Source organism: Schistocerca gregaria, chromosome 10 (genome assembly GCF_023897955.1).
Source record: "Schistocerca gregaria isolate iqSchGreg1 chromosome 10, iqSchGreg1.2, whole genome shotgun sequence".
Lineage (NCBI taxonomy): Eukaryota > Metazoa > Arthropoda > Insecta > Orthoptera > Acrididae > Schistocerca > Schistocerca gregaria.
Genome location: NC_064929.1, coordinates 121,319,990 through 121,333,883, shown reverse-complemented (window position 1 = coordinate 121,333,883; position 13,894 = coordinate 121,319,990). Strand labels below are relative to the sequence as shown.

General features: G+C 45.8%; 1 protein-coding gene across 1 annotated transcript in view; it reads right to left on the bottom strand.

Annotated features, from left to right (window-relative positions):
• Nucleotides 1-1,457: 1,457 nt before the first annotated feature.
• LOC126293570 (constitutive coactivator of peroxisome proliferator-activated receptor gamma-like) overlaps nucleotides 1,458-13,894 on the bottom strand; it is a 51,195-nt gene continuing 38,758 nt past the window's right edge. Inside the window, exon 2 of the mRNA XM_049986846.1 lies at nucleotides 1,458-2,259. Coding sequence (XP_049842803.1) covers nucleotides 1,477-2,238 — 762 coding nt within the window. The 5' untranslated portion in view covers nucleotides 2,239-2,259 and the 3' untranslated portion in view covers nucleotides 1,458-1,476. The remainder of the gene's footprint in view (nucleotides 2,260-13,894) is intronic.

Below are 13,894 nucleotides of genomic sequence, written 5' to 3'. Positions count from 1 at the left end.
GCGACCTCAGCGAAGATCTTACCCTCTCGGGGAGCCAGAAATGGCCAGTAGTACACTAAACAATGATTGTCCAGTCGGTGTTCATTAGTTAGCTTGTTCTATTATATCCGTCAGCTTCTGGATTGGGTTGAGATATGATGGGTTCCAGGAAGCGTGGGTCCTAACTCTTTGGAACGATTGGGCCTTAGCACTGAGGTAGAGCTCATGGAACAACTTCCCATCAAAGTAGGCATCCAAGTGGCAGTCTGCGTCCTTTGGGAAAGACAACCTGCAGACTGTGGCACCATCCACCACGTGCAAGATGGTGCGTTGCTAGGTAGATGAGATGAGGGTGAGGTTCGGAAAATTCTTTTTCGGTCAGTTCCCCTGGTATGAAGTTTCTCACTGCTACGGCGACCTCAGCGAAGATCTTACCCTCTCAGGGAGCCAGAAATGGCCACTAGTACACTAAACAATGATTGTCCACTCGGTGTACATTAGGTAGCTTGTTCTATTATATCCGTCAGCTTCTGGATTGGGTTGAGATATGATGGGTTCCAGGAAGCGTGGGTCCTAACTCTTTGGAACGATTGGGCCTTAGCACTGAGGTAGAGCTCATGGAACAACTTCCCATCAAAGTAGGCATCCAAGTGGCAGTCTGCCTCCTGAGGGAAGGACAATCCACAGACAGCGGCCGCATCCAACACGTGCAGGACAGTGCGGATGAAGATCGTCGCCAGGAAGATGGCGTGTGGGTCCAGAGATGGGATGCTTTTCTGGGCCAGCTGTTGAGGTGTGAGGCCGCTCACAGTGACGGCGACCACAGCAAAGATCTCAGCCTCGTGCCCCCTCAGAAGGCAGGTCTCGTGCCGGAGGAAGTGCAGTGCTGTGGCTGGGACTAATAGGCACTGGGGCTCCAGGGACCTGAGGGCGGACGCCTCTGGGAAGCCCACTATCCAGCTGAAGAGCCGCCAGCGCGTTTCCAGGTCTCCAGTCCACAGTTTCAGCAGGCCCGGGTGGACCACACTGGGTGGCAGCTGCTTCTGGACCACGACTTGCGCCCGTTGCACCTCAGTCTTTCTGGTCACCTTCTCCTCAACCTGGAATGGACCGTCTCCACTTTCCCACAGCAGCACAGTGTACATCCTGCACCTCAAACGTTGAAGCTGTTCTCCTCGCGAAGCGATACCACTCTTCGCATGTGACAAGTCCTACAGTGCAGCACCGACATGCAGAGCATGGCACTTGGCAACTGACAGTAATACTGCCGGTATCTGACCAGTTGAGTGCTTGTCTGTAATACACTGGAGGAACATGAGATCAGCTGCGGCTTTGTGGAGTCCTTTCAGATGTCCCTCGCTTGTAACTGTAATGGTCAATTTCTGCTTTCACTCTGTCTAGATACACTCGCCACCTGTCACCGAATGCTATGTGACACATTTCCTCCAAAGTATTGTTCTTGACCAGCTCTGCTACAGCACTTTCTAGAAGTTCTTTTCACCCATAGAGTTCACCAATTCTTCGATGTGCGTTCCGCATCTCGTCCCTGTTGATGGTATCACTGGCTAAGAATGTCTGAACTGCAGACAGCTGGTGTTGCTGGATGCCAAGATGTGAGGCGATTTCAGAAGAACAGTAACGCATCGTCCTCACCTCTCTGTCTCCCTGTTTGTCTTTACTGTGTAATAAGAACATGCTTGGTACATCTTTGTATATCAGGAAATTTCCGGTGTTGGACAATATTCCAAAGCAATTTCTGTGGCTTGCTGCAAACTGAGCGATCTCCTGATGATAATCTTCCACACAGAGGCGCACCTCACTTGATGGTTCACACTTGATAACCACCCGGGCACACGGTATTAGCCCTTCGGGTAGTTGTTTAGGTACTGTCGCTGTGGAATTACTAGCATGCTGTTTTCCTAATGTCTTATTACTCTGTTTCACTCCTTCTCTAGACCCCTCCACCAATTTCCCATTCTTCTCAGCAGATGCTAGCCCATCGAGGAAGAATACGAGCCGGACGCCGGAGTTCTTGAATTTCTGCATTAGGTTCCTGCAAGCCTCCCTGAATTCCTTGTACTGCCCACCACAATGGAAGTCACAGTTTCGATACAAGTACCACACAAGTCCATTTCCGTCCACCACAATTACCGGCTCCCTGCCAGTCTTGCTCTTGTGTTCCTTTGCCATTTCTGAAAGATCCACATCTTCATATAACTTATTTATGTTGGCGTACCGCGTAATCCATTTACCACCCATCCGCGTGACCTGCTTCTCGCCCTACGGACAGAAAATGAGAATGTTATAAAGTGGCACTCACTGAAGGTATTTTATGGCAGACGCAAAGGAAGTGCATATGCTATAGTGGAATGGGTAGTTTCAGGGAAAGTGTACCATCGCTGGTGATGGTGTACTATCACTGACCCACTTACTGAAATAGGGTTACTGATTCCAGTTCTGTCAAACAATACACGTTGAATGGGGATAGTGCACTATTACTAGTGAATATATACCTTCACTGCGAAGAGGTAAGGAATGTGAACCATGTCTGTAAAAACAAAACAGTCGTACTTCGAAAGTTGCATTTATTACCTGTAGTTGAAAACATAGTCATATTATATAAAATTCAGTTATTGCAGCAGGCTCTTGCACCATGACATTTTTGGTTGCACAACACATATGTGTTTTGGCAGAAGCACCACAGAGTGTAATATTTTTGCTGGCAGTTGCATCTGAAGAATCTCCTGGCCGCATCGCACACTTGTTGAAGACAAACCATGTTTAGGAGGGCAGCCAAATATCGCTTCTTCAGAGACCTTTTAATTCCAAAATGTACAGCGCTATACTGCAGTAGCTGCTCGAACCTTAATGCACTGCTCCACTCTGCGGTGTTGTCCCCCTGCATCCGTGTAGTTAGCAGGACTTCCTCGTTCTACGCTCCTTCGGTTCTGGCTGTCTAGGTTTCCGTGGTCAGTCTTAAAATTAGCCCATAGTTCAGTCAAGCTGCTCATGTTTTGCTAACGAACTCTCTACCATTGTCAGACTACAATGCTGAGGGAGCGCCTAACAGCGTAAAAGTGTCAATAATGTTATCGCTTTACCTCTCCAGCTGTTTTGGACTTCGGTGGATTAGGAACAACGAATTTAGTGAGATGGTCGAGATAAATCATCACAAACTAGCGATCTCCATGTGGTTGCGATTGGAAGTCGATGAGATCAACTTGGCATCTAGCATTTAGCTCCTTGATCAGCATTTGCATAACTACTATACTCTTTTTCTGACCTTTTTGCTTCTGCAAAAAATGCTCACACAAACTACAATACACTACTGACCATTAAAATTGCTACACCACATACGTGAAATTTAAGATGCTGTGATATCGAAATGATTTCGATAGCATTCACACAAGGTTGGCGCAGGTGGCGACATTTTCAACCTGCTGAGATGAGGAAAGTTTCCAACCGATTTCTCATACACATACAGCAGTTTACCAGCGTTGCCTGGTGAAACATCTATAAGGAGGAGAAATGGGTACCATCACGTTTCCGATTTTGATAAGGTTCGGATTGTAGCCTATCGCGACTGCGGTATATCATATCGCGACATTGCTGCTCGCGTTGGTCGAGATCCAGTGACTGTTAGCAGAATATGGAATCAGTGGGTTCACGAGAGTAATGCGGTATGCCGTGCTGAATCCCAACGGCCTCGTATCACTAGCGGTCGAGATGACAGGAATCCTGTCTGCATGGCTGTAACGGATCATGCAGCCACGTCTCGATCCCTGAGTCAACAGATGGGGACGTTTGCAAGACAACAACCATCTCCACGAACAGTTCAACGACGTTTGCAGCAACATTGACTATTAGCTCGGAGACCACAGCTGCGGTTACCCTTGACGCAGCATCGCAGCCAGGAGCACCTGCGATGGTGTACTCAACGACGAACCTGGGTGCACGAATGGCAAAACGTCATTTTTTCAGATGGATCCAGGTTCTGTTTACAGCATCATGATGGTCGATTCCGTGTTTGGCGACATCGCGGTGAACGCACATTGGAAGCATGTATTCGTCATCGTCATAATGGCGTATCAACCGGCGTGATGGTATGGGGAGCCATCGGTTACACGTCTCGCTCACCTCTTTTTCGCCTAGACGGCGCTTTGAACAATGGACGTTACATTTCAGATGTGTTACGACCCTGGCTCTACCTTTCTTTCGACCCCTGCGAAACCCTACATTTCAGCAGGATAATGCAAGACGTCATGTTGCAGGTCCTGTATGGACCTTTCTGGATACAGAAAATGTTCGACTGCTGCCCTGGCCAGCACTTTCTCCAGATCTCTCACCAATTGTAAACGTCTGGTCAATGGTGGCCAAGCGACTGGCTCGTCACAATACGCCAGTCACTACTCTTGATGAACTGTGGTATCCTGTTGAAGCTGCATGGGCAGCTGTACCTGTGCACGCCATCTACGCTGCGTTTGACTCAATGCCCAGGCGTATCAAGGCTGTTATTATGGCCAGAGGTGGTTGTTCTGGGTACTGATTACTCAGGATCTATGCACCCAAATTGCGTGAAAATGTAATCACATGTCAGTTCTAGTATAATATATTTGTCCAATGACTGCCCGTTTACCATCTGCATTTCATCTTGGTGTAACAATTTTAATGGCCATTAGTGTAAATTTGGACATCTCTGTATGCCATGTTACAAAACTTTGGCCCCAAGGATTTCATCATTCCACTGTGGCCAGTCATTACATGTGTATCATGCAGAATATCACACAGTTCTTCATCATAAACATAGTATTTAATTTTACCTTCTTCAGTTACAGGTTGTATTAATTTGGTTACTGCATTCACTACCAGCACTTCATTTCTCCTCAATAACTTGTTGAGGCTGCCGTCCCTCTTTCGTCCGGATTTTAGTGATTTAGCCTTGCAGATAAATGACTCCTACTTTTCTCTGTCCATGAAGACAGAATTATAGCTGAGATTTCCCGTTCCACTCTAAGATGTTCGTAGAACTTCACTGATTTAGCCACAGCTGCACTGACGTGAAACATAACTGTACTACTGTTAAACGTAACTGAGTAGACGTATAACATATCAATAACGGGCTGACGACAATTACATTCATACTGATGCTTGGTAGCATTGTTGGACGCACCCCGGCAGCAACGATGGTAACCTTCACTAAAGGATACTACGCTACTGTACACATTACCTAGGCAAGTACAGTGATGGTTTGCCTTCACTAGTGGATCGTTTTCTTCGGTTTACGGTAAGCTCTCACTGATCATTTTAAAGATGGTGTACATGCACTAGGGAAGGTTTACCTTCCCCAGTCTTCCACTTTCACTTTGATATACACAGACAGAGTAGTACTATATTGATGTAAACTGGAATCAAATTGTCTTCAAATGCAACACTTACATCACACACAATGTGAAATACACTGCTGCCCATTAAAACTGCTACACCAAGAAGATATGCAGATGATAAACAGGTATTCATTGGACAAATATATTATACTAGAACTGATATGTGATTACATTTTCACGCAATTTGGTGCATAGATCCTGAGAAATCAGTGCCCACAACAAACACCTCTCTCCGCAACAACGGCCTTGATACGCCTGGGCATTAAGTCAAACAGAACTTGGGTGGCGTGTACAGGTACAGCTGTCCATGCAGCTTCAACACGGTACCACAGTTCATCAACAGTAGAGACTGGCGTATTGTGACAAGCCAGTTGTTCGGCCACCATTGACCAGACATTTTCAATTGGTGAGACATCTGGAGAGTGTGCTGGCCAGGGCTACAGTCGAACACTTTCTGTATCCATAAAAGCCCGTACAGGGCCTGCAACATGCGGTCGTGCATTATTCTGCTGAAATGTAGGGATTCGCAGGGATTGAATCAAGGGTAGAGCCACGGGTCGTAACACATCTGAATTGTATCGTCCACAGTTCAAACTGCCGTCAATGCGAACAAGAGGTGACCAATACGTGTAACCAATGGTGCCCCAAACCATCACGCCGGGTGATATGCCAGTACGGCGATGGCGAATACACATATCCAATGTGCGTTCACCACGATGTCGCCAAACACGGATGCAACCATCATGATACTGTAAACTGACCCTGTATTTATCCGAGAAAATGACGTTTTGCCATTCGTGCACCCAGGTTCGTCGTTGAGTACACCATCGGTGGCGCTCCTGTCTGTGATGCTGCGTCAAGGGTAACCGCAGCCACGTCGTCGAACTATTCGTGTAGATGGTTGTTGTTTTGCAAACGTCCCCATATGTTGACTCGAGACGTGGCTGCACGATCCGTTACGACCTTGCAGATAAGATGCGTGTCATCTCGACTGCTAGTGATACGAGGCCGTTGGGATCCAGCACGGCGTTCCGTATTACCCTCCTGAACCCACCGATTCCATATTCTGCTAACAATCATTTGATCTCGACCAATGCGAGCCGCAATGTCGCGATACGATAAACCGCAAGCGCGATAGGCTACAATCCGACCTTTATCAAAGTCGGAAACGTGATGGTACGCATTTCTCCTCCTCACACGAGGAATCACAACATCGTTTCACCAGGCAACGCCGGTCAACTGCTGTTTGTGTATGTGGAATCGGTTGGAAACTTTCCTCATGTCAGCACGTTTTAGGTGTCGCCCCGGCGCCAACGTTGTGTGAATGCTCTGAAAGGCTAATAATTTGCATATCACAGCATCTTCTTGCTGCCGGTTAAATCTCGCGTCTGTAGCACGACATCTTCGTGGTGTAGCAATTTGAATGGCCAGTAGCGTACATTACGAGGGGGTATAGAAACATGGAGATAGTGCTTTCATATTCTGTGGTTTGCTCCATTGAATCAGAAATAAGGAAGCAAAATATGCCCATGGAAAGAAGAATGTACAGTTTATTTGGCCTGTATTCACCCTTAATATTGTGCTTTGGTGCGCTGAAACTGGTGACACAGTACAAAATAACACTTGGAAGAACTGGTTTCTGTTTGTTGCTGTTGTTGTGGTCTTCAGTCCTGAGACTGGTTTGATGCAGCTCTCCATGCTACTCTATTCTGTGCAAGCTTCATCTCCCAGTACCTACTGCAACCTACATCCTTCTGAATCTGCTTAGTGTATTAATCTCTTGGTCCCCCTCTACGATTTTTTCCCCTCCATGCTGCCCTCCAACACTAAATTGGTGACCCCTTGATGACTCAGAACATGTCCTACCAACCAATCACTTCTTCTGGTCAAGTTGTGCCACAAACTTCTTTTCTCCCCAATCCTATTCAATACTTACTCATTAGTTATGTGATCTACCCATCTAATCTTCAGCATTCTTCTGTAGCACCACATTTCGAAAGCTTCTATTCTCTTCTTGTCCAGACTATTTATCGTCCATGTTTCACTTCCATACATGGCTACACTTCATACAAATACTTTCAGAAATGACTTCCTGACACTCAAATCTATACTCGATGTTAACAAATTTCTATTCTTCAGAAAAATGGTTTCTATGGGTCACGAATTATTATGTGAAAATCATTGCACAATGTTTATTTCAGTTGCAGACGTTCATACAAACAGGAAAATGGGAATTGTATCACTGAGCTAGTGAACGTACGTCTTTGCATGGTTGGTTGCATGTTTTGTAGATTAAAGGGTCTTAACTGCATTTTCTTCAGTCACACAGATCTGGGATTAAAATTATACCCGGTAAGATGCTAACCTCTGCAGTCTGGGGAAGGAACAAGAAGCGTAACCATACAGAAGTAGGAAGCAAAAGTGCCAAGCTAAAATCTACGACATTAGCTAAGAAAAAGCTGTAGGAGGAGCTAAAAAATATAGCCGACAGCCTTGGTTCCCTGACCATAAGAATAAAAAGGGGCGAGCCAACGACTATGTAATCAATTCTAAAATGTCCAGCCTAAAAACACGAGGAAAGAGAAGCACAAATGGTGAAAATACAAACACAATGTCGGACAAACAGCGCCAGATGGAACAAGAAAGAGGTAAAGCACAACTAGAATAAGAGTCTGAGACATGAGGCTAATGCATCCACAAAACGACCTGCGTGGATAAAATTTAAAATTATGGTTGCCTTTGAGGCATTGTCAACTAAAATCGAAGGGAGCGAATCATGGACATTAAAGGTCCGCCTCAGGGCATTTGAATCTGGGCAATCGAACAAGATGTGGACCACAGTCGAGTGAGAACTACAGCGACACTGGGATGGGTCCTCGCAGTGTAGGAGGTGACCATGAGTTAGCCAAGTATGGCTGATGCAGAGCTAGCAAAGGACAATGAAGTCCCTGTGAGTGGCGCGCATAGATGACCTACATACATTGTCTACTTGATAACACATAATTTATTTGGTGTCCTGAGGGTGCACCATTAAGCATCCCATATTCCTAAAACAGATTTCCGGTGTACCGTTGTCCAAAGTCAGTTTACTGGTAGCTTGTTAGGCTATACTGGCAGCAAGTTCATTTCCCAGGATTCCGATACATCCTGAGCCGCTGAACGTGCACAGTTTTTGAGGGCATCGACAGATTACTGGGTAGTCATTGCCAAGGACGACGAGGGTAACACTGGTCGAGACCTTCTAGGTTTCTTATGGGGTTACTGCACATGAGGCAGGACTCATCTGTGCAGGAGCGGACATGCTCAAGGGTGCGAAAGATGGCTACCAACTCTGCAGAGAAAACGCTGCAGCCATCTGGCAGTGAGCTCTGTTCAGTATGTCCTGCGTGAGCACAAGCAAGGCACACATGACCATCGGCCATCGAGCCGTCAATGTGGACTACTTCAGATCCCTGGAATTCACCAAGAATAGAGAAAAATTGGTCAGTAGGGAGGGGCGGCTCAGGAGTCACTAAGTCATTTGGTCCTTGAAATACTTCCATGCGAAGACGTGGTTGAGGTATACACAATGTAGGTGCACCTGAGTGGACCCACAGGAAAGGTAGGAGAGGTGAAGCTTCGGTTCAGTGAAATGGGAATGGACACGGCCTCCAATTGTAATACCCAATCGAGGCGACCATTTTGTGAGATGGACTGCCATGTTCAAGAAAAAGAGACGTTAATTGGGATGTTTAGGGGAGCTGCGCAGTGTAACTGGCAAGCAACTGTCGTCTCCTGATCTGCAATGGGAGAACCTAAGACTCCACTAGTAGGTCACTCACTGGGGTAGTTTGGAAACCCTCAGATGGATATCTAACTCTAAAGTGGTTTACAGTGTCCTGCAACTGCAATGCTGAGTGTGATTCTGAACAATGTGCCACACTCCCATAGACAAAATGGTCCTGTACAAAGGCTGTATGCAGCTTCAGAAGATTGATTGGTTGGTTTTGGGACTAAAGGAACTAAATTGCTGGCTTATCTGTCCCATTTTCCGGAGTCACACAGGTATGGGGTGAAACCGATAGCCCAAATCAATACTGCCACTGAAAACCAGGGAATGGAAGAAACTGCGTCAAACAAAGTGCGTAACCGCACAAAAGGAGAGAGTAAAAGAATCAAGCCAAAAGTTAACATATCAATTGAAAGGAAGTTACTGACAGAAGGTGTTAAAAAATTATTGCAGATGTCCTGGACTGCCTAATGACAAGGATAAGAAAGGAAGAGCCAGCCACACAGAAATGTCCAGCCTAAAAGCACAAAGCAAAAGAAACACAGACACAGACGAAAACAAAGTCGAACAGACAGCAGTAGAGGGAGCGAGAACGACTGAAAATTGAAGAAGGGTGAAGGCTTAGGAGTGAAGGCCAAAGATACACCCTTAGATTGAGTGATAAAAACCTCCCTCTAGAATAAAAAAACTAGATCAGCTGTCGGAGCATTGTCACCTAACACCATATGTAGTGTGTCCAGAAGGGTGAAGGACAGCCCCAGGGCGGCTAGACTTGGACAGTCCAACAAGATGTGGACTACTACCGGTCATGAGCCGCAGTAACACTGGAGTTGTCCCAACAACGCAGGAGGTGACCGGGGATCAGCCAAGTAATGGTGATGGACAATGGAGTCCATGCATGTGGCTCACATGAATGATCTCCACACATGCATTGTCCCCTTTATAGCACATGGTTTATTTCGCATACTTAGGATATACCATTGGGTATTCCCAGTCCCGAAAACTTTACAGCATAAAATCAATCGGAGATCAGTCTCCCGACTGCCGATCTCCAGAGTTGGTTTATCGGTACCGTATCTGGCCAGCATGTCAGGAAGTTCATTTCCTGCATGAATAGACTTCTGGATAGTCGTTACCAGAGGATAACTAGAGAAGCAGTGCTCCAGAGCTTGTAGACTACTTAAGGAGTCCGTACGGATGAGGAAGGGCTCATCTGTGCAGAAGCAGATATGCTCAAGACCATGAGAGGTGGGTACTCACTATGAAGCCAACCAGAAATGAGTGCTGCTCAGTATGTCCAGCGTGAACACAAGTGAAGATAACATGACCATCTACCAGTGGAAATTACTTTGGATTTCTGCACTTGTTGAGAATAGAGGTAGGCGGAGGGCACCAGGACAAACTGAATTTTTGGTCCTTCCGATAGGTCCAGACAAAGCTGTGGCCGAGGTACGGACTTTGCATTTGAACTTGAGTGGACGCAGAGGTTAGTTGGTTGCTTGTGTGTGTGTGGGTGCGGGTGTGTGTATGTATGTATGTTTGGACGTTATGGACTCGAAATGACAACATAGTAGTTCAAACTAACATACCCTGTGTAGCGGCAGGTGGAAAATAAAGTTATTATATATATATATATATATATATATATATATATATATATATATATTGCCGTTCTCAATACAGGCTCTCTAACTACAATGTTGGCAACTTTTAAGGTATTGCGCAACATTCGTAACGTCATAGCTAGTTACAGCGGACTATGATGGCACACAATGGAAAGCATATGAATTCTATATGTCATGAGGAGACTGCTTCCCTACAACCCTAAAACGAATTTGTAGAGAATGTAGCTACACATGTAATTAAAACACAGAGAAAACTATACGCATAACAGCTAAAAGAAAAGCACAGTGAAATGTGACTGAGTGACCACTTACAAAAAACGTGGGTGTGCCAATCACCCTGTTGATACATGAAGACCACCTCCCTAAAACCTTGTTAAAACTGCTCAAAAATTCTCAAAACTTTCAAACTGGATCCATATTAGTTTGAACATTCCTTAAAATAGAAGGCAGTTCTGTCGGCAAATCCGTCACAGTCCGTTGGTCGGAAAATAAAATGTGGAGCACCGTGATATGCACGCCACAAGCACCACATATTGGAGGATCCACCCGCTGGAGTAAAAATCCGTGGGTCGTGGTCTGTGGCTTATGCGAAGATGAGTAAGGAGAACATTCTCCACTCGACGTGTGTGGTGTGCGTACTGTTAAGATCTTCTGTGCGCACACCATCAGATTACTTGACTTGTCGCTCTAACGAAGTAGGCGAGTGTGAGCAATATGTCTTGTGGTCTTATCGTGGCGTGTTTATCTTCCGCCGTTATGTTAGACGATATAAATGCCACTTGCACGCTTAGAGTAGCAGATTTATGGTGACCAACTTGATTAATTTTCACAGGCATTTATTAAAATAATAACAAGCATAAAATTACTTAACTTAGTTCTAGGTACTATTTACAATTGAAAATCTGAAGTTCCCTTGGTATTGGTACGTTAATCTTATTCTCACATATCTTTGATACTTGACAAAAGTTTCTATACATTTATCTTCATGGCTATGTACAGGTATATGGTAATCTTATTAGTCGCAGACTGAAACTTCACTATATACTGATACAAACAAATGCAGACTGACTAATCAGAGATCTGTACACTCGTTATAATACCTAGCACGTTCAGGTATCACTGAGCGAGTGTGATCCGCGAGGAGAAAAGGTTCTGTATTGGCAGCAATCTCATTGGCCGCATGGCGTATTAATACGCAGATCGGAGGAAGCAGCATTTGGTCCGTCTCTATTGCAGCGCCATCTCGTAGTGCGAAGATGTACGAACACTGCGCCTGCGCTGTTGTGCTTAGTGGGGCGCGCTCTATTGAGAAAGTCATGTACGTGCTGATTACGCGGAAGTATGTACACAACAACGTGGCTGGAAGGAAGTACGCCTCAGCCAGGTTGTGTGCTTTGCTACACGGAGCTTTTCTTTGGTCAATTCCAGCTTATTCTTCCCATCAGTGCAAGAATTTGGACGTCAACAGCAAGGTGATAGCAAGTAGGGGGATAGCAGCCTGGAACACCTGAGGATAACGACATGCCTCCTTGGCTCCTCTGTCCACCCTTCCTTCCCCACAGTTCCCATGCGGCCAGGTACCCTGAAGAAAGAAACCTCCTTCACCAGTCGCTGCCATTGGAGGAAGGCATTCTGGATAATTACAAAGTCTTTCGCAACGGAGTTCTAGCAAAAAATGTTCTCGGTTTACTTGCCGCATCAAATTTGGTTAACATCCCAAGCTTTCGATGACTACCTCTCTCATCTTCGTCAGGGGTAAAACTGACTGCTGTGGACCGGTGAGGCTTCCGCTTTTATAAGCAGTGGACGGCTTCTCATTGGCTGGATGACGTCACGGTGAAAAGGGAAGCGTATGGAGGTGGCGGCCTCAGTATCCATAGATTTTGTTTTCGCGCTTTACCCAGTGTTGCTTGCAGCGCCATCCATCGTAACAGGCGGAGAACTGCGAGGAATGTGAGAACTCTCCCTGTGCGCTCTTTCTGTATCAACTGCGCGCTTCCATGCATTGCTGAGTGCATAGCCGGAGTCTCTGTTGAAATTATTTTCACAGAGTCTAATTTCAACTGCTTCCCTGATGACAGAGTCCCAATAGTTTGAAACGCGAGCAAGTAGTCTTGTTTCATCGAATAAAATCTTATGTTTATTTAACAAACTGTGCTCACTTAACAACCGCAGATTTTTCCAGATAGCTGTTTTTCAGGTGACGCTGATGTTCCACACAGCGATCGGCAACAGTTCTTATAGACTGGCCCACACAATTTTTGCCACCCTCGCAAGGAATGCTCTAAATTCCCGGCACTCTCAGGCCAAGATTGTCTTTCACGTGTCGTAACAGCTCCTTAATCTTCCTGGAATCTGCCGATCTTTCTGGTCGCTGCACCGCAGAATGGTAGCCGCGCGATGTGTTGGTCCTCTTGATCTGTTCGAACAGCGCACTTACTAGGTTTGTTCGCCAAAGTACATCTGAGTACACGACCAGAATATCCATTTCTTCTTAACACCATCGTCAGATAGCTAATCTCGGAGCCGAGACGATCCTTGTCCGAAATAATCCTTGCTCTGTGTACCAACGTATTCAGCATAGCTCTCTTCTGAGCTGGGTGGTGAAAACTACGCGCGTTTAGATATAAATCTGTATGGGTCGGTTTTCTGTACACAGAATGTCAGAGACGTCCATCTGATTTTCGCTCCACCAGCACATCTAAGAAGGGTAACTTTCCATCCTTCTCCACCTCCACTGTGAACCGGCAGGGAATCACACCAGTCTTCTGGCCACCCAGGAATATTAAGGAGCTGTTACGACACATGAAAGATAATCTTGCCCTGAGAGTGCCGGGAATTTACAGCATTCCTTGCGAGTGTGGCAAAAATTATGCGGGGCAGTCTATAAGAACTGTTGCCGATCGCTGTGAGGAACATAAGCGTCACCTGAAAAACAGGTATCTAGAAAAATCAGCTGCGCCTGAGCACAGTTTGTTAAATAAACATAAGATTTTATTCGATGAAACAAGACTACTTGCTCGCGCTTCAAACTATTGGGACGCTGTCATCAGGGAAGCAGTTGAAATTAGACTCCGTGAAAATAATTTCAGCAGAGACATTGGATATGCTCTCAGCAGTGCACGGAAGCGCGCAGT